Genomic DNA, 26,076 nt, shown 5'->3' with positions numbered 1-26,076 from the left:
AATTCATTGGGTTACCTTTTGAACTCAACTCTGTCACTGCAGTTTTTCAAAGAGCAATGGAAGATGGGCTAGATGAGGTTCTTGGGTGGGGAATCTATCAGGATGATATGTTGATTTATGGGTCCAACCAAGAAGAGCATGATTGTGGACTGAAATTAGTCTTAAAGAGGTTCAAGATGAGAGGCCTGATCTTATGGGAATAAAAATGTACATTTAATGAAACAGAAATCGATTACTAGGGTCATAGGTTGACTAAAGAGGGAGCGAAACCTAAGGAACAATTGGTTAAAACTGTTGACAATTTACATGTGCCGGAGGACAAGGAAGAACTGATAACTTTTCTCGCGATGGCCGAATTTTATAACAAGGTTGTGCCATCTTTTGCCAGCCACACCCAAAATATGAGGTCTCTGCAAAAAAAAAAAAAATTGCTACGTTTAATTGGTCCTCTTTATGTGAACATGAATTCCAGGATGTAAAATCTTCTCTTAACAATGCCCCATCTTTGCGAAGTTGTGATGTCGGAGATTGCACCATTTTGATCACAGACGCCAGCTCTAAAGGGTTGGGTGAGGTGCTAAAACAAACAAAGAATGGAATAGAAAGAACTATAATGTTTATTTCTAGAAGTTTAGTGCGGCCTGAAAACAGATATTCTGTAATTGAGCGTGAAGCTGTTTGCATTTACTGGAGTATAAAAATACTGATGACATTTCTCTGGGAGGTGGACTTCGAAGCGAGAAACGACAAAATTGGATGCTGTTTCAAGTTGAACCTGTAAATGGGTAGTGGCTTTACAAGACTACATTTTCAAGGTGGTGGATACCCCAGGAGTGGAGAACAGAGTTGCAGACTATTTGTCAGTTTTGATTCCCTAGCAAATAGAACATAATTCTGATGTGGAGGATAAGATTTGGAACCTAGATGATTCCAAGGTCTCTGATGTAGTGGTCAGCGAACATGAGTGGAGGTCTTTTTAGGATGAAGATGAGGTTTTAAAAGAAATAAGGAAGTTGGGCAGGATAGGATAGAACTCTAAAAAAAGACGAGAGTGAGAATGGTTTGAGGTTTTGGACGGTGAAGAATGACCTGTCTTAAAATAATGGGTTGCTTTGGAGAGATACGAGATTAATATCTCAAGAGTATAGTCAGAGAAAAGCTTATACAGTTGGGTCACCATGGAGATTTGGGAATTTTCTAAAACTTAAGAAAGGATCAGGCTGCATTTCTGGTGGACGGGGATGGACACTCAGATTGAGAGATGTATATGAGAGTGCATAGAATGTTGCTCTGGTGACAAAAGCTATAAGCCAAGAGTTCAAGCGATGATAGTGAGAAACACTCCAGTGAGAGAGAGAGAGAGAGGGGCAGGAAGTAGCTCTGGACATACTGGGGCCAGTTACGAGTAAGACTGGTCAGTATTATGTTTTAGTAGTAATAGATATGTTCTTGTGTTGGCCTGAAGATTGTATCACTCAAAGTGTAGAGACTAATAAAATAATTACTTTTCTCTGGGAGGTTTTCAGTAGAGAAGGGTTCACAAACTGTATTTTGACAGACAGTATTGTTCAATTGGTGTCTAAAGAAATGGAAGATTTCATATATTTGAGAGGGATTAAGCATAAAAAGTGTTCTCTATATCATCCCAACACTAATGAGATGGTAGAGTGGTTCAATCAAGTGCTAAAAGAATCTATCCAAATTTGTAAGGCACAAAATAAAGACTGGAAAAAGAGACTTGTTGGAAAGGGTTGAAATTTGCAGTCTTATACCTCACTCAGTCACAGTTCCCTTTGAATTTGTTGGGGTAGGAAGCCTTAAAACTATGGTAACACCATTGTGGCTGAGGTGTGACAAATTTAAGGGGGGAAGAGTGTAAGGATAATGATTGGGAAAAATCTCAACTTGTGAGAATGTGAAAGAGGAAACAAAGGTTTGATGTGCGTAAAGCTGTTAGTCCTACTGAAGTGAGTGTTGGAGACATGGGGCCACATATACGAAGATCCGGTTTTGCGACTCGCAAACTGCGAGTCTTAGTGACTCGCAATTTGCGAGTCACAAAACCGGATGTACAACAGTGTCAATGGGTTAGCACCAATTTGAAATTCGTGCTGTGATTGTTTTGCGACTGCATTCATGGTCACAAAACAGTCATTCATACCATTTAGATTCAGTATTAGGAAGGGACCCCTTGACTCGCACCTTCCTAATACCAAATCGCAAAACCCAAACTGCGATTTGTACATCCCAAAAAGCATTTTTCTAGTCGAAAAGGGGCCAATTCGCAGAATCGGCCCCTTTGCGACTAGAAAAATGCTTCGTACATCTGGCCCATGGTGAAGATGAAACTTCCACTGAAAAGTGGAACCGCAAAATTCCCCGCACCTTTTCGGTTTGTAGACATATTTCCCAATTTATTGAGGCTTAGTTATAACCGCATTTGTAATTTAACCAGAATTGTAGTGGTACATGCTGACCTGAAAAAAAGTAACAAAGGTGGTAAAAACAGTGAACTTAGGCGTAGTAAGCACAGTGTTGGGGCCTCCCAAGTTCATGACACATTTATGTTTTCAAGGGAAAAAAATAGGTTTATCTTAACTGTAGAGTCCCTACTTTTTGTATGATAGTTTGGTATTTGTTTTCATTTACTCAAGGAAAAAAATATTTTCAAAAGGCACGAGGTATGTAGTATCCTGAGGTAGGATGTTTATAGTGTACCAATGCAATGTATCATGTTTATAGTTTACCAATGCTTAGTGTGTAGAATGTACCTTGAGTGGTTTAGACTGTGGAACCCCGGTTGATCTTGCAATGCAAGGAGAGTCAGTTACCTCCTTTGTTTGAGGAGGCTGGGACGTTTCCATGTACGACTTGAATTTGAAATAAATACTTTTTGTATTAGCGCCCCGTGTGGCCAGCATTTATCTACCACAGAAAAATTAGCATGGCAAATTTGATACACTGTTTAGTCTGTAAATGTCAGCAAAAAGCTGTTTGGGTATCCCTTCATGCTCAATATTTAAATGTTTTAGTTTACATCACTAGTACTGACTTTTCCATTTCAATGCTCTGTGCATTCAGTGTTTAGGAGTTAAAAAAAAAAAAAAAATTTTTTTTAACTATTAAATCTTCATATTCAAAACGGGTCTGTTCCCGGTCACAGCACACCCAATAACATCAGAAGACTCTTCCATGTAATGGACCAGGCTTCAATATGCTACCCTCAAGAGGCATGCCTGATTCTGGACCTTGGAAAGGCCTTTGATTCTCTCTCCTTGGACTACCTCTTGGAGGTCCTACGGACAATGGGCTTCGATAGGTGCCTTCTGACGTACTCAAAACTACTGTACACCAATCCAATTACCTAGTTACAAATCGGCCTGATGATTTCGCTTTCCCATTGACAGTGGCACGCCGCAGGGTTGCCCTTTGTCCCCAATCCTTTTTGCCATCGCAGTGAAGCCTTTGGCACACTTCCATCAACTAGAAGGGCACCACTGGGGCATCCCCCTAGATGACATCACCCATGCCGTGGCATTACATTCAGATGATTTGCTGCTGTACTTTCGGGACTCAGGGATAGACATTGGGTCGATAGCCTTCTATTAGTTTGTGGTGGCTGTGGGTCTGTGGGGGAAATCACCCCCCAACCCCTTTAACCCTCTCAGATTTTATGCCTGGGTGACAAGCCGCTAACCTGGACAACAGCAGCGGTCTACTATCTTGGCACTCCCAACAAGAGTTATTTGAAGGAAGCCTAAAATGAGCATCTTTGCCCTCAGATCTGAAACGTGATTCTGGCAACACCTACCATTCAAACTCATGGCAAAATCACTCTCTTGAAAATGATCACTCTCCCTCGCCTTCTGTATTATTTTGTCAATGTACTTTTATACCCCCACCAACAGTTTTTCCAGGGAGTAGATCAGATGCTGGGAGACCTTCTCTGGGACATCAAATAATGGCCGGTGGTGCTCACAAAGCTTCAGCTACCATTGGGACAGGGTGCACTGGGTGCCTCATCTTTCAAATCCTAGTCCCTGGTGGCGCAGCTCCAGTGGGTTTCCCGGTATTTAGCAGGGAAGAATTTATATGAAACCAGCAGTGGGCAAGGGCCACTCTCACTACACGTCATCCACTAGACTGCTACACCCTATCATGAGACCACAACCTCATGGTCTCTGCACGTTTGGGTGGCCAGTAAATGTTTGGCCAGGATCATCCAACTCACAAAACAAATGCAACCTTAATCCCCTGTGAGTCCCCTTCAGGGTCTGTTGGGTCCTCTTAAACCCTTCACAGCTGACCAACTGACTATGTGGCAGACATTGGGCGATCTCTTCCAGAATAGCCGTTTTGCTCCATTTGACCAATTACGCCAAGATCACAACATCCCCCCAGGCCAGTTCTTATTACATGGGCAGCTACTAGCAACAGTATGAGCCCTGTGACACACAATGGACGAGGAGCCACTCACCCATGCTGATGTACACACACTGCACACAGTGGGGACGTGGCTCTACCAGGTAACATGTATATACAAGGCCATTAGATAACATAAAGGCACCCCCCTGACTCACCTCCAGTACATCTGGGAGGAGGATCTGGTGTCCCCTCTGCATGACATTGAATGGGCCAAGGCCCTGGAATCCCCTCCAGAACATCACCAGTGACACGCACTTCAAAAACCTTCAGTACATGGTGCTGCACAGGGCATATCTCACTCTTTCTCGAGTAAATCATATTTTTCCTACACCCCAACTCTTGTCCCCCAGATGCCAGGTCCAATTGGCTGACCTCCAGCATATGCTTTGGTCGTAACACAGTATCACTGATTACTGGTATACGATTCATGATACCCCTGCCACCATCACTGAACTTGTGACCCTGAACTTCTGGGAGGCCACAGGCTTGGTTTTCTTCCAAAGGAGAAAGAACTACAGAGTCCGAGCACGCTTCACCAACCTTGCTTTACTGTTTGCCACATGTCTCCTCACCATGCCCCGAAGAGCTCAACGCCCCCCCAAATGATGTCTGTTAGACCTGGCAGTCTTAGGGTGGTCACCCCTAACTTTTTGCCTGCCTCCCTCCACTTTTTGGACACTGTTGTTGCTGGTTTTAGGACTCTGCACACTTTAGCACTGGTTAGCATTGGTAAAGTGCATATGCTCTCTCCCCTAAATCATGGTGACACTGGATCATACCCAATTGGATTATCTAATTTACTTATAAGTCCCTAGTAAATGCACTATATGTGCCCAGGGGCTGTAGATTAAATACCCCTAGAGGGCCTGCAGCACTGATTGTGCCACCCACGTGAGAAGCCCCTTAACCAGGTCTCAGGCCTGCCATTGCACGGCCTGTGTGTGCAGTTTCACTGCCAAGCCTATTGCTCCCCTTTTTCTACATATACGTCACCCTAAGGTGGGCCCTAGGTAACCCCTATGGCAGGGTACTGTGTAGACAAAAGGCAGGACATGTACCTGTGTAGTTTACATGACCTGGTAGTGTAAAACTCCTAAATTCACCTTACACTGCTGTGAGGCCTGCTCCTTTCATAGGCTAGCATTAGGGCTACCTTGATATACTGCTTGAGTGGTAGCTTCTGATCTGAAAGGAGTAACCCGGTCATATTTAGTATGGCCAGAATGGTAATACAAAACTGACTGGTGACGTTGGATTTAATAATACTATTTTAGAAATGCCACTTTTAGAAAGTGGGCATTTCTCTGCACTTAAATACTTCTGTGCCTTACAATCCATGTCTGGCTAGGTTTAGTTGACAGCTCCCTTGTGCATTCGCTCAGACAAACCATAAACACAAGACGCTCAGTCACACTTGCACACATCTGCATATTGAATGGGTCTTCCTGGGCTGGGAGGGTGGAGGGCCTGACACTTACATGTCAAAGGACAGTAGCCTGCCCTCACACAAAGGACTGCCACACCCCCTTCTGGGACCCTGGCAGACAGGATGGAACTGAAAGGGGACCTTTATCACTTCTAAGCCACTCTCTGAAGTCTCCCCCACTTCAAAGGCACATTTGGGTATTTAATCAGGGCCTCTACCCCTACCAACTCAGACACTTCCTGGAGACGAAACCCTGAACCAGAACCTGCAACCAGCCAAGAAGAACTGCCTGGCTGCCCAAAGGACTCACCTGGACTGCCTTTCTGAGAAGGACTGCTGTCTTGCTGTTGCCCTGCTGCCTTGCTGCTCTCTGGCTGTGCTGAGAAGTGCTATCCAAGGGCTTGGATAGAGCTTGCCTCCTGTTCCCTGAAATCTCAGGACCAAAAATACTTCATCTCTGCAAAGAACTCCTTGTGCAGGCAAAAATTCCGAAGCACATCCTGCAAGAAACGACGCACCGCCTGCATCGCGGTGAGAAAATCACTGCACACCAAACCGGAACAATGCAGCCCGACTTCGGAAGGAGAAGATCGATGCAGCGCCTGCGTTGTGACAGGAAATTCGACGCGCGCCCACTGGATCGACGCAAAGCCGAGCCGGAGCGACGCAGTCCGACTTCCTGAGAGGAATCGACGTAATGGCTGCCGTGCGATAGAAATTTCCACGCACCGCCCACCGGATCGACTCAGCTCCTGTGACATCGTCCTGCACGCCTAGGATTTCCACGCATCGCCCACTGGATTGACGCAGCCCCTGTGACTTCGTCCTGCAAGCACTGGATTTCAGCGCATTGTCCCCGAAGAGGATCAAAGTCAGCGCACCGGAAATCGGAGCAAAGCCTTCCCTGCGTGAAAAATCAACGACGCAATGTCTGTGTGTGCTGGAAAAATCGACGCACATCTCTCCGTTTTCCACACATCTCCTCCTATGCGGTCCCTTGCAGAGAATTTGTACGAAAACCAGGCACTTTGTGCTTGCAAGAGACACTTGTTGCTTTTTTAAGAGATTAAAGACACTTTATATCATTTTTACAGTGATATTGCAACATATACTTATTGCATCTTGATAATTTTTGACCTGCATATTACCAGATAGGTATAGCATATTTTTCTAAACAATGTTTGGTGTATTTTTGTGATGTATTGCACAAATACTTTACACATTGCCTTCTAAGTTAATCCTGACTGCTCAGTGCCAAGCTACCAAAGGGTGTGGGATGCCATGCTCACATAGTTCTGAGAATGGATTCGAGATGATCCTCCCCCATTATACCCAGCGACATAATCCTGCTGCTACCTTGACCCTCAACATCACCAGGTTCAATCTTGCATTTTAAGGGAACCCACAATATGATAATTTAAATATTATGCTACTCAGCGTTGCACTCTTGGGTGTGAAGGGGGACCAGGGCAGGTAACATTTTCCTTGGTCAGTTGTTTTGCAGTATTCACAGCTTGCCCTTAGACAAGAGGTCTGTTTTCCTATGAAGTGTTGAGATGTTGTGTCAATTTTAATTTAGAGACACAAGTCCTGACTGTGTAATACATAATTTAAATATTTTGCAAGGGTTCAAACCCACTATTCACCTATTTCTATCTGCCGGAAACATCTGTATTTGCCCAGACTGAACTTTATTATGAAACTTAGTATAGATGAGATTTTCGAAGGTTAGTTTTTTTTAATCTCTTTTGTGTGTGTGTATTCCACAACAATAAACATGTCCTCTGGAGCTGGTCCTTTGTCACTGTTACTTGGGAAATAAGGTTAGTATAATATAGAATTCCCCACTCAGTTATGCATGGTACCCTACGAGGTTCAATGTTCATTGAAGTTTCGTAGCAATTGCATTATTTTTCATTTTTCTGTGCCTCCTTAACTCTAATAAGAGCAAAAAAGGTAAGGCTATCTCCTCAACACCATTTGTGGCCTCTAAAATAGTAAAGAAATGTTAAAACCTAGATTGGGAAGTCTGCCTAGTATCATATAAGATTAAACCAACAATTTCCTTAGCGAGTACCCACTGTGTCTACCCTCTTACTGACCAAAACAACTGAGGCAGCATTTCTCTTAATACACCTGTCTTGGGTATTTGTAAGAACATAGTTCTCTAAGAACATAATTGTTATAATTGCCTGAAGTGAATCAGAAGCTTGATACATGAGTAGGACAGGTGGTCTAAAACATTTATTTGGATTTAGTTTGCAAATTGTCTCAAATTGTTTACTTCTGTCACACATTACACTGTTTGCTGCTCTTATTATAGATCTGTAAATGATCCAAAGCTATAGAAAAACAGCTAGTTACCTCCATTGTAGTTATCATTGTGGTATTATTAAAAGTCATCAGTTGTGTCCTGTGAAGGCTTCTTTATGGGACTCAGAAGTTATGTTCTCCTGATGTTACTCTTGACGGGTAGAGTGAATGTTGTGATTTGTGTAGTATGTGTGGCCAGTACCTGTGAAGAGAGTTTATCAAAGACTTTGCCTTTAGTGTTAGGGAAGAACATTGTTAACTGGCGGATTATGCATTCCTTTCAGCTTTCTTATTGGGACACATGTTATTAGTGTCCACAGTAATATTTTGTAAAGCAGGTTTTATTATCAGTCCAATATCATGAAGTCTGTGTCATCTGATTGCTTGCATTAGTCTCCATACCAAAGTTCTGCAGTGATGCTGTGCTCTTATTAAGCGAGAAAGCTGCATTAGAAAACTTTGTAGGTTTCAAAGAAAGGAATGCAATGTGTATCTGGTCCTTGAATAATAAAGTGTATATTCTCTTCTACTGGTTAAGGATATATGTTACTCATTATAAACAACTTAAACCAGCTTTTATGCAGCAATACAGACTATTAATTATAATGGGCTATGAAAGTAATGTTAAACAACAGATGGTTTATTTGTATATCATGCTAACAAGGTCTTATGTGTGTTTCACATTCATTGCAGAACTGACATCTTTGTATTTCTCCTGAGCACAAGAGCTGGTGGCCTGGGTATTAACCTCACTGCTGCCGATACGGTAGGTGATCCTAATAAAATGAAGTGAACATGAGGCCTGTGGTGTTGATGTGTGTGCTGCATGTGAGTTCAATTATTTTGTATTACTTCACATTGCTCGGTTTAAAATTTAAACCTCATAGTTCTTCCAAGTTTTACAGGATAATCTTAAAGCCATAAACTTATTAAAAAAGTTTTTTGGGGGCTTGGAAGCCTACAAGAATGTTATAGCTTGACAGGAGGAATGTTTCACAAGCTCACAGTGAAATGAATCATTCACATTAGATTTTGGAGACTTTTTTTTAGATTGCACAAAGCCAGGTTCTTACAGATGTTATATTACCCTAACGTGAAACAGTATGTGCATTATATAATTGACCTGTATCCAGTTAGGAAGTTCTCAAGTGATAGGATAGCCAAAAAACTCACTTGTTTCCTTATCTCTGAACAATCATGTCCCTTACTGTCACCCTGCCATCCATTTCCTTACATCATCAAATATTTTCTGATCGTTCCTTGTGCTGCTCAGTGATATCGTCATTTGGATTCCCAATAGCTTCTAAACTGGTGAAGAACCTGTGAGTCTGTCTCCTATTTGCTCTCCTTCACAATCAGCTAATCCACAACTAAACATTTAGGAAACACAAAGGGTAGTAGTGAATAACTTTGTTTTCAAAATTCATAGAATTAATAAACTACTAATTTACTCCTAATGCTAACTAATATGCATATATTTGTAGTGCGTTTATCTGTGAATGCCCATCAGCGTTTTATAAGCAGCATGGTCCAGCTAATCCCCACCTTTTACCCGTTGTCAAGATACTCTGATTTAACCTGGACAAAGACCTTCTGCTCAAGGGACATTTCTCCAAGAAACCTATGATGGCCTAATTCTAACTCCTACTAAAAAAGTAAAACATTTCATCCTAGAAAGTGACTTCAGAACTGCTCCACTCGTCCTCATACTCTCTCCTCTACATGATGGCCCAACATAGCTTCACAGCCTCTCAGACTCCACCCTGCCCCCTCCCCTTTAGATCATTCTACATGTTGCAGCATGCCTGAAAAACTATAACCATTACCCCTACACTGACATATCTGGCTGACTCCTCTTGCTGGCCTCCATCATCTTCAAAATCATCTACAAAGCCATCACCACTGGCCCACAAGCTCACAATCTCTGAGGATATTGGCACACCCATAGCCAAGACACCATCAAATTGGAGATGAAAAAGTGCATAAAAAGGAACAAGCCATATACATTAGGACTGGTCCATGAGTGCTCTATTTTAGGACAGAGCTGAAGACATACGTCTTGAAAAATATGTCACAATGCAGTAATAGTCATCATTTGCTCTCAAAGCCCAGTTAAGATTCATTTGTTGACTGCATCTACAGCACTCTGCTACATTTTGACTAAGTTTGTTCTATAGAAATACCTGTTTTATATATATAGATACCAATAAATATTGAAAAAAGAGAATTCAAATGAAAATAATTTGGTAGCAGAGGTGAGAGAATTATACTGATGAAAAGAACTTCCTCTGTTTGTTGCACACTGTCCCTTGTCCCTTGCAATGGTGATTTGCATGCATTGGCAAGTGTTAACCTGTCTTGCCTTCTGCACAGTCATGAGCGAACGTTTCTTTCACTAAGCACCACTGAATGAGTTTAGTGGTACTGCTCCAAACAAGTGTGGTATCCATACTGTTCTAGCCCTGCTCAGGAAGTCATCAAGGAAGTACTCAAGCAGTATCAGATTATTGACTATTGCTGTAGCACAATTCCGGACTGTATTTCTTCCAATAACTTCTCTTCCTTTCAGCGCTCTGTAGAAGCCACAAGGCTGCATATGCTGGTACTGTTCAAAACCCTTAAATAATTAAATGTCCACACAAAAATATTTTGTAAAGGTAAAACATTTCTCTTGATGTTTTCACATAGTTCAGATAGTACGCTGAAAAAAGTAGATGATACACCTCACTGCTGGCCTAGTAGTTTTTGGGAAAGGAGTAATCTTGAATGTAGAAGAAACAATTCAGATGTTAAGGTATGAAGAATTCCAATATTTTTATCAGTGTAGAATCCACCAGACGTCAGCAGTCCTCCTGTCTCTTATTGATAGCAGCATCTGTGAGTACTGGGATGTTTTTTAGGTAGTTTTCTTTTGTGCTGTAGGTAATTAATTCATTGTCTCCATACAGGTGATATTCTACGACAGTGACTGGAATCCAACAGTAGACCAGCAGGCTATGGACCGAGCTCATCGGCTAGGTCAAACAAAACAGGTCACAGTGTACCGTCTGATATGCAAGGGCACCATTGAGGAGCGTATCCTACAGCGAGCAAAGGAGAAAAGCGAGGTAAAGGAGAAAATTGATGGATGGAGGGATGGATGGATGCATGCATGGAAATGAGTAGTCATTGTCATGATGGACTGTGGGCTCCTCTTCTTGAGTGACTCAAGAAGAGCACCAAGCCCTACTTACAAGTTAAACTTCAGGGAGTCCAAAGTGGTCCTAATTCTAAAATACTGTTTATTGCCGAAACACAATTATTATTTTTTTATATGTTCGTAACAAGTCACATTGGCTGTGTTATTAATTGGCACTTCTTTAGAATTTTTCTGAAAAATTCAAATGCTTCTGAGGTTTGTCTCTGTTGATGTTTATTAGCTGCAATAAGCTGGGTTCTGATTGTAGTACCCACCACGTTTTTGCCTGGTGTTAGTATTTTTGGGCTACTGTAGTGCACTGGGATCCTGGTAACTAGGACCCCAGTGCCAGTGCCCTCTCCCCCGAATTTAGTTGCTAGTAAACTTTTCACACCCACAATTGGCATACTGGAATGGAACACCCATGTAAGTCCCAGTTATATGGTACTTATGTAACCAGGGCATTGGTACACCAGGAGTCTCCCCTAGGCTTCAGCATGTATTGTGCCACCCATAGGAGACCATGCAAACTGTGTCTGCAGGACTGCACTTGCAGTCTGCGTGAAATAGTGCATGCACCCTTTCACCACCAAACGTGGTCACTGCACTTAGACATTATAGGTCACCCCTCCGGTAGGCCCTTCAGCCCAAGGGCAGGCTGCACGTCTCCAGGTGTGAGGGTACCCCTGCATGATCAGGGCACCCTTACCGACCCCAGGCTCATTCCTGAACTCTGTAAGTGCAGGGAAGCCATCTTAAAGTATGTAGTTGACACCGGTCAAAACGAGTGGTCCAACTACACAATGGCTTCACCAAACTTAGACGTCTTTTGGATTAAACATGCTGGAATCATGCAACTACACGGATTCCAGTGTTATTTGCGTGATACCATGTACTCTGGGGGTTCCTTAGAGGATCCCCCAGTTCTGCCTGCGCAGCCCTACGGGGTCTAGCTTCCAGCCCACGATACTCCTGACCTCAGAGAATGTTCTGCCTTCCTGCTGGTGAGCCAGGCTCAGGCCGGAGAAGCAGAACAAAGGATTTCCTGCAAGGGAGAGGTGTGACCACCCCACCCCCCTGTGTAGTAGGTGTCTAAGGGCTGGGTTGGGTGGCCTCTGAGCACCACCTGGCTGCTTTAAAGGGCACATTTGGTGCCCTCATTGCAGAATCCGGTTTGCACCAATTCTGGAACTGCTGGTTCCCACTCTGGTGCAAAATTGTACAAAGGACAGGAGTAACCACCACCCCTCGTCCAGCTCCTCCCTTACAGATGTCACTCTGCCAGATGGCCACTTGATTCTCCTATCTTGAAAATAAGATGTTCAGAGGCCCCTGGGAATATCTAGCTTGTTAAGCCAGGTAGATGACGTCCCTTACCCTCTTCAGAGAGTGACCAACCCCCTTTTAGGAGTAAGGGCTCCCTTGCGTGTGGGTCCTCAGATTTGTCGAGCAAGACTCTCCAAGGAACTCTCTGCAAGACGTCTTCTGCTCCTGGACTTTGGAACCGCTGCTGGTCTGCTTTGAAACCAAACAAGTCTGCTTCTGGTGGGAAGGCTCCCATTGCAACATTGTTTTTCCGGATCCTGCAAGTATTCTGCAACATCCAAGGCTGTGCATCCTACAGGGCCACAAGGACTCTGTTTGCACCAGGAAGCACAAAGGAATCTCCCTTGGAGTGAAGGAGTCACCCACATGCATCCACAGGCACCTCAAGACAACGTCAACCGGCTGGTGTGGTCTGCTGTCCCACGGACATCTGAAGATTCTGCTTCACAGGTGGTGAGTCTGTGGTCTCCTCTGGGTCCTGCTTGTCTTCTAACTAACTTGGGAGACTGTGGGCCCCTGCTCCTGCCATTGGACTGGAACCCCTGTGCATTGCTTGCCAAGGCTTGTTGACTCTTCCTCCGGGCGATCTTCAAGCTCCAAGAAGCCCTGCCCTTAGCACTCTGCAATCCGAAGATCAGCCGCTGTCCTGCAACTCCTGCAATGTGGGACTTCTGCTTTGTTGTGCTGGTAAGGCCTCCTTGTGACTCCCTGTGTCCTTCGCCTCTGGGTCACTCGTGGGGGCTCCGTTGACTTCTGCTGGTCTTCCTGCATGTTGAGGGCCAGCCCTGACTCTCACTTCTAGGTAGAGTCTCCTAGACCTTGCTGGTCCCCAAAACTTTGCAAACTCTTCTTCCGCTCCTGTTTGATTTGCCAGTGCTTGTTGGTGACCTGGCTGGTCACAGACTCTCTTGCAATCCAGCGACCGTCAAGGGACAGCTCGTAGGCAACTCCTGGGATCTTCTGCAGCTCGTCGACCCCCGCAGCAGGACTTCTTCTTCCACTGACTTGCAGGAACTTCACCTTCAGGAGGGTGGGCTTTACCACCTGAGCACCTTCAAGGGTGCTGGACTCTGTCCCCTTCCTTTGCAGGTCCTCCACATCCAGAATCTGTCCCTGGGTTCCACCGGCCTGGTCCTCGGGTCGTCACATCAGCTGGACAATCCGAGGCATCCACTGACTTCAGAGAGAGTCCCTTCTCCCCTTTGCATCAAGGTCCCTGGTGTAGGTACTCCTCTCTTCTGGGTATCCTGGGATAGGGGCACTATCCATCCATCCTCTTGTCTGCTGGTTTTCTTGGGGTCCACTGTGAAGGGTCCTGAATCCCACAAACTCCAACCACTACTCCCTGTGTTAGCCTACGGGACAACTGGGTGGGTAACTACCTTGCGCCTGGTTGCTGGGGACACCTACTGTTCTTATCTGTGGTGTTTCTAACTGCCCCTAGCTAACAAGTACATTTCCTTTGGTTGGGGTCACTATTTCACACTCCACATTTTAGTACATGGTTTGGCCCTCCCATAGGGCCCTGTATATTATTATGCTATTTCCAATGGTTATTTTGTGTATACATTGTGTGTAGTTATTTCCAGAGGGAGATATACCAATGCTAGTTTAGTAGTAGTGCTGTAATAAAGTGTCCTTTATTTTTGCCACACTTGTGTGGTTCTTTTTTGTGAGCGAGTTGATGTCTGACTACTATGGTATTGCAAGTGCAGAGCTTCTGTTATCTGGACACCCATTTTCTACCACTAAGGTTTGTCTGGACTCAGTATAGGGGGCCACACTATAGGTGAACACCATAACCAGAGCCAGCCTCCTACAATAGCCACTAATTCAGAACTCAGGGATAAAGGTTGCTGCCGGAGACATTCATAACTGTCTGCTGATAGCACATCCCACATTTGTTGGATTCCTGTAGAAAATTGTGATGCACATTTTGATTAATGTTAAAAAATGTAAACTATTAAAATGTTATAGTGCAATTTTAATCTCTGTCAGCTGTTTTAAATAAATTAGCTACAGACTGGCATTCTAAAACCGAATTACAACTAGTGCAATGAATCCCAGATAATTAATGAATGTGCAAAACCTGATCCATTTGTTACACTGTACCTTAATAAGTGATGTAAGATAAACTGTGTCCTCCTATCCAGTGTTTTAGTAAGTGTGTCATGTTGACCTGCAACCTTTTTCTGAGCACTCCAATTTTTGAGAGAGCTAGAAACATAAGCACAGAGGAATTATGTAATTTGGCTGCAGTCACACAATATCATCAAGTGGGTACCAACCTTTTTGTATGGGCAGTGATTACTGTGAAGTATTTCTGGTGGGTCCTTTAATTTTCCACTGGTAACCCCCTGCTTCAGCTATTATTGCACTTACAATGTTTATCCAAATGCTGGCTCTCAAGTGGTAGACTGGGTGAACAGCCATGGCTTACACAAGGAGCTAGTAGTATGTTTGAGCTCAGATACACAAACGCTCAGTAATGTTAACCATTAAAGCTAGCTCCTGGTAACGCTACTAATTTTAAAGTAGACTAGAACTTGTCAGAAAGGTAGGACAGTAAAAAAAGACAATACTTAATAGCAGAAAGTCCTAATCAGTTGTGGGATGCCATTGTTTAGAAAATTATGGCCTCCAGAACCACATTTCTGTGATGAAATGAAGCACTATGTAAGCTGATAATGATCAGTGAGCATTTCCTAGATCATTTCTCTATTCACAGTGATTCTTATCAAGCATGCCACTTAAACCTAGTCATTGAATTGATTGCAGTGAAGTATCTTATATGCAACATGTTTGCCTGTTTGTGCAGTTTCCTTGTAGCTCTGGGTTTAGGAAAGACACTGCAGTGGGCGTGAGCCAGTGCTGCAAGTGACGGTACCTAAAACCCAGTAGCCCACCATCTAAAAGTGAATTTATTCACTCAAATCACAAAACAGAAGAGTACTATTTGTCAAGAGTAAAAAGGACAGAATCTCAGGTTTTGAAATGGTTGTATTGAGACTCAAAGCTCCTGTGCTGTTAATGGGAGATTTCCTGACACAGTACAAAACAGTAGCGGAAGTCTGAAAGTGGCACAGTTATAGCTCAGGGTCCCAGCCTACACATGGGGACTGACTGTAATCTCATGTTTGTGACCCACTGGAAATTCTAGACTTTCCAGGTACTTACTGGGGGCAGAGTGACTCTTAGAGCGCAAAAAACCTTCCCAACCATGATAATATATGCAGATCACATGTTAGGATAGTGATAACCATCCTTTTGAACCCCTGGCGACTAGCCAAAGCCTATAGGGTAAGGCAAGAAATCCTAAAACTCATCCCGGGCTCATGAAGAAGCAATACAAGCATTCACAAAGTTATTAGGCGAGTTATAGTGAACATTGTTTCAGCTGTGCCCTTGTTCTCCACTGAGTCAGGAGCGAAAATACTTACAACCAACAGGGTGGGGTGTGTGTCCAGGGGTAGGTGGAGGGGCATACAAACTAAGCAACAAGTTTCGTTCTTTAGTGTCTTCAGCACATTTTTAACTCTGATGCAAATGTTGCTTTTTTTGTCTTACATTCATGTAGATCTGTTGGTATCTCCTACTGGGTATTCCTCCATGGAAGCCTGTCTGCTGTGTTTTTGGCATACTGTTCAGCGTAGGACGGGTCCTTTCTTCTCCTAGTGTAGCAACTTTTAGGAATGGTGCAATGGAAATGGAGGAAACAGGTGCAATGGTGGAAACAAGTGCTGGCATTTCATTGTTGTCAGCTGCTGCTGCAGAGTTTCAGATGAAGTCACGGCCAAGACAAAGGAGTGACACTGGGTATCTAGTATCAATGGCATATTGAGTGCACTGAAGGGAAAGTCATAGCCCATGCTGAAGGTGTGCCACCTTCAGAATCCATAACCCCTACCAGCCACATCATGGGCAGCTTTGTGTAGGCATTTTATGCATATTTATTTTGTATTTGTGATTAAAACTTAGCTGAATGGAAGTTGCGCAATGCCCGGGCTTCTTACAGTGTAGGCAGGTAAATGACTTATTGATCTTAGGATGTGTATTTGAATAAATGTCATAGACCAGGTAGCAGTGTAACTAATCGGATGATGGGTGAGGCTTTTCTAGGCAACTAAACCTTAGCATTTTCATAGACATCTCTTTAGGCTTAATGTGGATCCCACTCAGAAACTAGACAAGGGGGTAACCTACCTATAGGGTCTCAAAGATTCAAGCCCCACAGACTATCTTAGTAGGCATTATAGCCTACTCAGGGGGGATGTACTCACCCAGGCTATGGCTGGGTAGTAATATTTGGGATCACTAGGCCCGGCAGAGCTTTTTAGACTGCTGGAAGCAATTCAGAACATGTTCTGCACCTCTTGCAGGCTCACAAACTTTAAATTAATTGTTTAGAAAACACAGGGTCAAACAGAAAATGTGAAGGGGGAAGGACAGTTCAGCTTCCCATTCATGTCAAACTCTTTCATCCTAACAGTAAGGAAATGGGTATTAAAACTGAGGCTGCATAGTTCCTCAGGTCACAACCTAACCACTAGCCTACATTTCCTGAAAGTCTCTTGCTTTCCATTTACAAAAACTGATTAACTTTCACTGCAAATGTTTCTCTGCTGAGCTACAATTATCGGCTCACCCGCAGTCCCACCCCCATCTGCCATGACGTGTTCCCCATCCCTCTGCAATCTTCACAGCCATCTTCCTTCCTCCCGGCCTCACATTGGCCCCACTCACATTTAACAACTGCTCTGAGCAAGTGGAAAATGTGCACATTAAAGCTTTCGGAAGAGGGAATACCACACAGAATTCCGCCTGGTAACTCCAGGTCTGCACGTTATTCCCCATTCTGAGAAGTTTAACACGTAATTGTAAGAATCCCTTGCAGTGGCTGCAGCCAGTTACAGTAATGCCTGCCACTGAGATTCTCCGCCTGGAGTTCTGCTATTAGGTTAATTGGGGCCTGACTGTTTATACACCTTTTGGTCTGGCTTACAGATCCTACCAATAGAGGGTTAATGTTTTACACCTCTAGTTGACATGTATGTTGCTTGACTATGTTTTGGCAAGCTTTTCATATGCAATTTAGGAGCGAGAAGTATATAACTTGTATGCCACTTTATATCACTGTGAACTGGCTTTAATGACACAGTCCAGCACCTTGGGTAGGTGCATTTTTTTTATAATATCCAAGAATTAAAAAAATTGGAAAGATAGTGTCTTCGTCCCATCCAAATGTTAGTATGTATTTGTCTCAAATTTAGCAAAACCTTTCTTGAAATACATTCTCTTCTGCATCAGTGTTTGTTGTTCAGTTTATTAATCGTCCTGTTAAGCAAATAGATTGGCAGGGCACATCCTTTCCACGTATCATGTTGCACAACATCCATACCCATTTTTTTTCATTTTAGATCCAACGGATGGTGATTTCAGGTGGGAATTTCAAGCCAGATACCCTGAAACCAAAAGAGGTGGTCAGCCTTCTGTTGGATGATGAGGAGCTCGAGAAGAAATGTATGTTGAGTTTGAGTTGCATGCCCTTTCATTTTCCTGTCTTCTCTGTATTTGCAGTGTTTTATTTGCTTTGAAGTATTCTTAATTCCACCAACACTACCAGCAATGATCACTCTTAAAAATCTAATGTCATTTAGACTTGCAAACAGCTGGATATTTTTTAGGGCTCTTTCAGTGTTATGGAAGCACCTCTGTATTGGGCACTATACCATCACACCTTGTTAAGTAGTCTGTATTGAGATATGTTTATTTGCATGTTGGAAACTGTACTTTCAAAATAGGAATTCTAAGAAAGAATCATCACTGAATATTGTCTCTCCTTATCTTTATGGAACCTGCTAGCAGTTCTCCTAAGTACTGTGTTGTAGAGAGAGATAGATATGTAGATGTAGATCTATTGATACATACACACACACACACACACACACACACACACAGAGGGAAAGAGAGAGAGAGATCATTGCTTAATGCACCATTGTGGACCACCACAACTCACTGTTGGATGGGAAGTATGCAGCACCATGGGAGAGTGCTTGGATGTCAGAATGTTAGGATGCAGGATACATTAATGTGATGGATGAGGTTGTGTGTCTACAAATTATAATCGTAACAAGCTGGTGGTTATAATTTACTCTGCAGGTGGGGGGTTATAGTGCATGCTTTCTATCATGCTTTCAATTCTGGTCCCATGATAACTACAGCTGTTGGATCAACCACTCTGTAAATATTTGTGGGTCTAGGAGGGGGGCAGGCACAGGCAAGGGGAAAGAGGAAGGCTTCGACTTAGATGGACTGTTACAAGTGTAGGTAGTTAATCTTGTAGGTAAATGGGGACTAAAACATATAGGCAGCTACATAGAACCAGCGAAGCCAAAGTGGCAGTGGGGTACTACATGTGTGCACCCCAAAAAGGAGTGTAATCTGACATGGTACAGTAATCCATAGGCAACATTCAAGACGGGGATGCTGTCAAATATGTAAAATGACGTCACCATGACAAGAACGGAAGTTGATGACGTGAGCAGTAGCCATGGATTTTTTTAAAGCAGGCATATTACCTTCTGCTGTGCAAAGGATGCACCTCATAACCAAGGGAAAGGCTCCTAAATGCAGGCAAGCTCCAGCCAGGTCAGAGCTGAAACCCTAGCCAGACTGGCATACCGGATGGGTGAGGGTGGGAGATGCAGCAACAAATATGGAGGTTGTGCTCTTTGCTCCAAACTTTTCAGATCCATAGAAGCTGTTTATTCTTAAGTGAGTAACAGTTCATGAAGGCTACAGCTTAATCAGAAAAGTTTTTGCTATAAAGGACACAGAGTGACAAAACATAAATGTACAATAAATGCATGTGCTGACTCTTCAAGCACATTTTGTAAATAAAACATCCTTTCAAGCATTACCAACAAATTTACATCATAGGAAGGATAACTCATTTGCTAACCAATTCTCATCTGTTTCCACAAAGTTAAAATATTCATGTGAAGAGATTATTGCACTCCTTAATTAACCATTACAATTTCGTTTTGGTCCTGCACATTCACCAGGAATTTTCATGTTAAGAATTTAAGCAGACACATATATTGGGCGTTCATTTGGAAATGTTTCTGTAATGTCACTTGTAACATTGTTCCTGTTGTCACCTATAACCTACTTTATTTAAATTGATATGTATGATGCACAACATTGTGTGTGGGATCCCACAAAATGTTCTATCAAATCTGAAAATTGCACACTTTTCTTTAGAAAAGCCAGTTTTTTAGTTAAAATGGCAGTCTAGCTGTTGGTTATATTGGCCAAATTTTGTTTTTCATTTAATTTGTACTTTTAAAATGTTCCTAGTTTATGAGAAGTGACAAGCCTGATTTACAAACCTTATTAGAAGAAATGTTTAATAAACAAATGGCAGTGTAGCTTAATAGACATGCTTTACCTAGAAAGTTACCTAGGAAAAGCCTCACCCACTTGTTCACCAGTCCTAGAGTCTAACTCAGTAGTGTCTTTTGAACGAGTATAGTGGGCTCCAAGTAGCTGCTTTGCAAACACCTACTGCAGGACATTTCCTAATAAAGCAGTAGCTATAGGTTCTTCTCTAGTAGACAGCTTTGACTCTACCCGTTAAGGATTTGTATGCTTTCTGTTGGCAAAGTAAGATACAAAAGACGGTCTATTTACAATTGTGGAAACACCTGTTTGAACAGGCCTATAATTAAACAAATGCTTGTCTTGCAAAAAAACTTTATCCCACTGTGGAAGTATTTTGACAGAAGATTGGGAGTAAAATGGACTGGTCAACAGGGAACTCCAATCCCACCAGAGGACGGCAATGTGGAAGTGTCCTCATGACCACCAATTCATTTGTTATTCTAGGGTAATGGTGAATTTTTTTATTTTTTTATTATAGATCACCAGAATGTACCATACGGTATATATCCAAGCATTGTACTGAGGCACTCAAGCTGGCCCCCATGCAGACAATATATTCTGCTTTGTGAGGCCCTCTTTTCTTTAAAAAAAAAAAAAAACTGCTGGGAACTCACCCTGGAGTACTGTGATCGATCCTGGACAATTCGCTCCTGTGGCAGCCAAGGAATGCATAGGCTAAGACAAACAAAGACTGCTAACAAGGATGCACCTAGACCAGTGATATTTTGTTTTTTGTGACACTCTTCTCCTGACAGCAAAGTAACATGGCCCATATACATACATAGTTTTGAAGATCTCCTTTGCAGGTGATTTTTCTTAAGACAATCCTACTCAGGAAAACGTTTTATCTCTATAACCGCTTCTAAAGAAGATGGGTATCATAAATGCCTTGATAGACTGAACTATGCTGGTAGATGGTAGAATATGCAAATTCTTTGAGCCACAAGAACTTGAACACTTTTTGGAATCTCTCTAACACACTTTTATGGAAGTAACCCCTGTGAATCTTAATGGAAACAGTCATACTAATTATACCTCCCCATCTGCCACAGACATTGCATCAAGACCACAACCCTCATACATGAGAAATAAACACCCCAGCAGAGACCAAAATCATGAAGAAGTGCTATTTAGGGATGGCGATAAATTCAGATCCCCTCTCAAAGCTTGATGGTGAACAATGTACTTAGCCATAGGAGGGGAACGAGTCATGACATTCCTTAAAAACGTTTTTCATTTGCTGCAATTCCTGTTCTTGTAGTGATTTACTTACATTAGGTGGGGACTTGGAGCATCCGGCATAGTGTTCAGGACACAGCCATCCCTTACAGATCAAGAAATGTCCAGGGATTCCTAGTGCAATTGTGGCCAAAGCATTCTAATTCATAGACAATTTCTTACCGTAGCACTTTCATACACACCTGGTCCGTTCTTTACTTGGTGCAACCCAAAGATTCTCTAACTTTCTAATGCTCAGATACTCCATATACTAATACTCAATGTTCAGCTTTGTCAATCTACTTACCAGAAAGTACGAATGTAACAAAAGCACTCTTGCATTGCTCTCTCAATAGGAATGGCCATGTGAGTTATGTATGGCAAAAACAAATATTGAATTATCTCCGGTCCAAGGAACCTGACAGTGCTTTGTTGCAGCAGACCCACATATCTTAAATAGAGCAGAGAAAGTTATGAGACTAGGTACGAACAGTGATAGCAAATTCAGAAACTGATTATGTTCCCCAAGCTTCCAATTTTGCAACACTACCTTATAGACAGTGCAGAGTAGCTCTACTGCTTCGGAGGACATTACCTGGGAAACTACATAAAGCCATGGCGAGACCCTCCAGATCGATACGTTTTTGTAAAAATTATAATTTGTGATCAGATCCTTGTTGTTCAGTGTATACACCCAACATAAGAAAATTGCACTCCTTTGCAAGATTGCATAAAGTTCTAATGAAACAGGCAAATCACCTGCAGTGGTCGGGGAGACTGGAACCTTTCAATCAGTACAAATTTTTATTGCTCTGACCCAAGATCCTAGAAGTGATGCTGATAGAGGCTTTCTAAAGGATCTACTATTGAATCGCTCTTTACTACAATCCTGGAGACTTGGACACCTTACAGAAAGAAAGCACACATTTTTTTATCTTGTTCACATGGCACGGACACCAGAATTGAGTAATGCTTCACCCATGCCATACTGCTTCCGAAGGTCAATGCATTATGCATAAGCTCTGTTTCAGATCACGCACCCATCATCTTGCAGCTGGATCTTCAGATGAAGTCCTGGCAATAAAATCTGGAGAATGGATAAGGCAAGGTATTGGAACCCTATTGAGAAAAGGAAATTGCTCAGATACTTACAAGAATGCTATCTACGCAAACCTAATGGATAGAAGTGAAGGTGTATATTAAATGCAAAATGATACATATTGCCTCAAGAGTGTGCAAGGCGGCCCAAGAACGGAAATTGAAATTGGAAGATGAGATACTGGGCTAACCATGATCTATCGAACAATGCTGATGAATGCTAATCTAAATGCCCATACAATGAAGAATTATGATTTGAACAATGTACTTATGTTACAAGCTGAGAAATCTTGCTATTGCATCAAAGAATACCATTATGAACACATTAAAAAGTCAGCAGGCTTCTCGCCCTACTACTGAAGCAAAGAGACACAAGATCTACTATTTCGGGAAGATACAGTGAGAGGGGCTCACTGCTCAATTGCCCGAGGGCCATTACCAGGGAACTTGCTGAGTTTTACTATTGTTTGTACACCTCTGAATACCCAGTGGATTAAACTGTTGAAGTGACTTTTATCGATCACCAACTCATCCCACATTTAACTAAAGAACTCAGCAAAAGGTTAACTGGAGAGACAGAGAGCAAGGGATTCACAGAGGCTGTCAAGGCTATGCCAGGTGGGAAGTCTCAGAGAGAGGATGGCTTCCTGTTACAATTTTAGAAATACATGGCAAGAATATCCATCCTTTCCCTATGGAATATGTTTCAAGAAACCAGAGAGACCGAGGGTTTGAATGCAGACTTTAATAGAGATATAATCACTCTCATTCTAAAGTCAGGGAAAGAGCTGTTGTATTGTGCAAATCTAGAACTATGTCTTTGATGAATGTAGACATTAAAATCCTGGCGAAGTCTTGCTGAATAGACATGAACAAGAAATCCCACTGATTGTGCCTAGGAACCAAGTTGGATTAGTCCATAATCACTCTCATTCTTAAACCAGGGAAAGAGCTGTTGTATTGTGCAAATTATAGAATTATCTCCTTAATAAATATAAACATTAAAGTCCTTGCAAAGGTCTTGCTGAATAGACACGAACAAGAAATCCCACTGATTGTGCATATAAACCAAGGTGGATTAGTCTGTGTTTGATTAGTCACTGGCCGATTGTCCCAAAATCACTTGTGCGCGCTTCTGCATCTATTATAGCTTTCTTATCAGGAGGAGGATGAGAGGGTGGTCCTCTCCCCAATGCAGAAAAAGCTTTCATGAGTCCAGTGCAGACCTTCACTAAGGATAGTAAAATGGTTCTGCAAGAATCCCACGGTCATAGTCAAAACGATGGCTTCCAGTCATACAGGATCTCTGTTCACAGAGACACAAGACAGGGATGATACCCTCTGTCACCCCTGATTTTTTTATTCTGGCCCTAGAACCCCTACCGATCGCAATCCAGCTGCTCACAAACAATAGCCGGCATTGACACCCTGGGCTGGAAGCCTTAAACGAATATAGTATGCTGACAATCTCCTTCTCATGTTAGCTGCTTAATTGGGTGATGTGGGCTCAGAAGGGATTACTAACTACTGGCCAACTATTCGCAAATGATGCAGTTAGATCTTACCAAGATATTCGTGTGGGACTCCACTTGCATTCAGTGCAATTTCTTCAATCTTTGTTGCTTAAACACTGCTGGGAATTCATACTAGTTAAACTGCCAACTACCATAGGAAATTCATCCTTACCCACATATTTGGAGAGATGGGGTGGCCGTAAAAACTAATCCGGAGAACACGATATACAAACTTTTTGGATCCAACTGTGATCCTTTGAGTCTTTATACCTATGACAAAGATGATAGGGGAGATCAAACCTACAAGATGGCAGGCCTCTCATCGGCCAGTGGATGGGACACCTTCCCAGAGATGGAGGTAGAGCTCCCTACAGGGCCAACACTCCAGAAGTGGTGTGGTCCCAACATCTGACTTGTACCATACCAAGAAGCATATAACCCTGCCACCCTCACTCCCGATCTTGGAGGAGTCGCATCTGTCTCAATAAAGTAGCCAGTAGTCGGTTAGACAGCTCTGTTTGTACCAGCAGTCATTTTCCTCTTGTTTGAGTGTCTTCTGGATGCATCCCTCTCTGTCCTTTCAAAGAAATGGAATCAATAGGAACATGGTTGGAGTTTCCAACACCTCTTATCTTCCTGCAGAACTGAGTGCTTTTGAAATCATGCTTTAATCCATTCTCTAATACTATTTGTTTACTAATGGAATTGCAGATTCCTCACCTTTAGGATATACCCCAGGCATCAGACACTGCATCTGGAAATTTTCATATGATTGCTGTCAACAGCTGCTAGGTGGTAGGTACCATGCTGGCATGTTGGCTTCATTCCACCTCGAAAGTAACAGAGAGGAGCCGAATATAGGTGCTGCCCCTGCTCAGCGGCATCCGCTTCTTTCTTTCTGCACCTTAATATGTGGAACCAGGGCTCTGTTCCTTCGTTGTCCACCAGTTCTTTTCAGTGTACAAGGAAATTATGTATTCACTGATGACCGCAGGGTTTAAACTGTGTTGTGATTGTTAAAGCCAAATGTTGGTGATGGGCCCCTTCAAGGTCTGCCTCTGGGGCTTGGGATCAGGGCACCATTCCAGGATGTGCAAAGAATGTGCTGTCATGCACCCAAAAGAAGATCTAAGACTGTGAAGCAAAACTTTATGTTGACAATTACTGAATGAAGTCTCAGACCTTGTGTAAGTATTGCTCCCCCTCCAAGTCAAGGGTGCGGCTCATTCTTGCTCCGGGTCTGCTCCTGTGACAGGTCTTCTTCAGGATTGAGGGTCGTCTGGTAAGTCTACAGCAAAGAAGACAGGCAAGAAGTCAAAGTGGGGCTCGACTCCATCCTGCACACTCTCTTGCTTCAAAGAGAAGTTGGGAGGTATCAAGGTACCAACTGATCTTGCTCCTGATCCCCAGACGTGGAGCAGATTCTTTAACTAATCCTGTTGTACCCTACTTCCCCTGCAGTCGGCGACGCCACAGCAAATAGAGGCATTCAAGATGCTCATGCTGCATATTTGTTGCACTCTTCCGGTTCCCTCTGGCCACTCTTCAGGCCACAAAGATCGCAAAGGCCTCAAGTCTGGTAACTGTTGGCTAGTCCACCGTTGGTGCTGGGTGAGCCCCTCAAACCCAACTCTGGTTCTGCACTGCTCTGTTGCTGGCTTCCATTCTGCCTTTAAGATCCTTGCCAGTTCTCTATCTACTGATGCCGGTCCCGACATTGATGGTGCCAGAGGTCTAGCCCCTGCTGACTCTGGTGTCTCACCTCGAGTCAAATCCATGTAGACCTGGACCGCGGTCGTGCCTTTACTCAAGTCCAGCGCACCTGGTTCCAGATGTAGGAAGCTGGCTCTCTATATAGTGTACCAAAATGAGGTATGCTCTGCAGTGAGTCCAGGTATCCCCTCTAGTGTACAGGGCTTGCTTTAACAATCCCAAAGTGCTCAATTTGAGGTGGTGTGGTCAAGCAGCCTTAGGCCTATCAAAGAGAATTGTTGCACATATTGAATCAATAAATGTGATTCACACTCAATAAAGGAGTCCAACACCAATTTGCAGAAATAACACAGATTTGTATATTAATTTAGACACCAAGATCTTCAGAGTTGTGTAAATTGTTTTTAAGTTAGAGATTTTAA

The 26,076-nt window shown here is 43.0% G+C and overlaps 1 protein-coding gene across 1 annotated transcript in view; it reads left to right on the top strand.

Moving 5' to 3' along the window:
- Positions 1-26,076, top strand: part of INO80 (INO80 complex ATPase subunit) — a 626,594-nt gene that overhangs the window by 538,471 nt on the left and 62,047 nt on the right. Inside the window, exons 29-31 of the mRNA XM_069208609.1 lie at positions 8,858-8,930; positions 11,113-11,271; positions 18,086-18,188. Of these exons, the coding sequence (XP_069064710.1) occupies positions 8,858-8,930; positions 11,113-11,271; positions 18,086-18,188 (335 nt within the window). The remainder of the gene's footprint in view (positions 1-8,857; positions 8,931-11,112; positions 11,272-18,085; positions 18,189-26,076) is intronic.

Source organism: Pleurodeles waltl, chromosome 9 (genome assembly GCF_031143425.1).
Source record: "Pleurodeles waltl isolate 20211129_DDA chromosome 9, aPleWal1.hap1.20221129, whole genome shotgun sequence".
NCBI classification, from domain to species: Eukaryota; Metazoa; Chordata; class Amphibia; order Caudata; family Salamandridae; genus Pleurodeles; species Pleurodeles waltl.
Note: the sequence above shows the minus strand (reverse complement) of the source record. Positions and strands in the feature narration are given on the sequence as shown.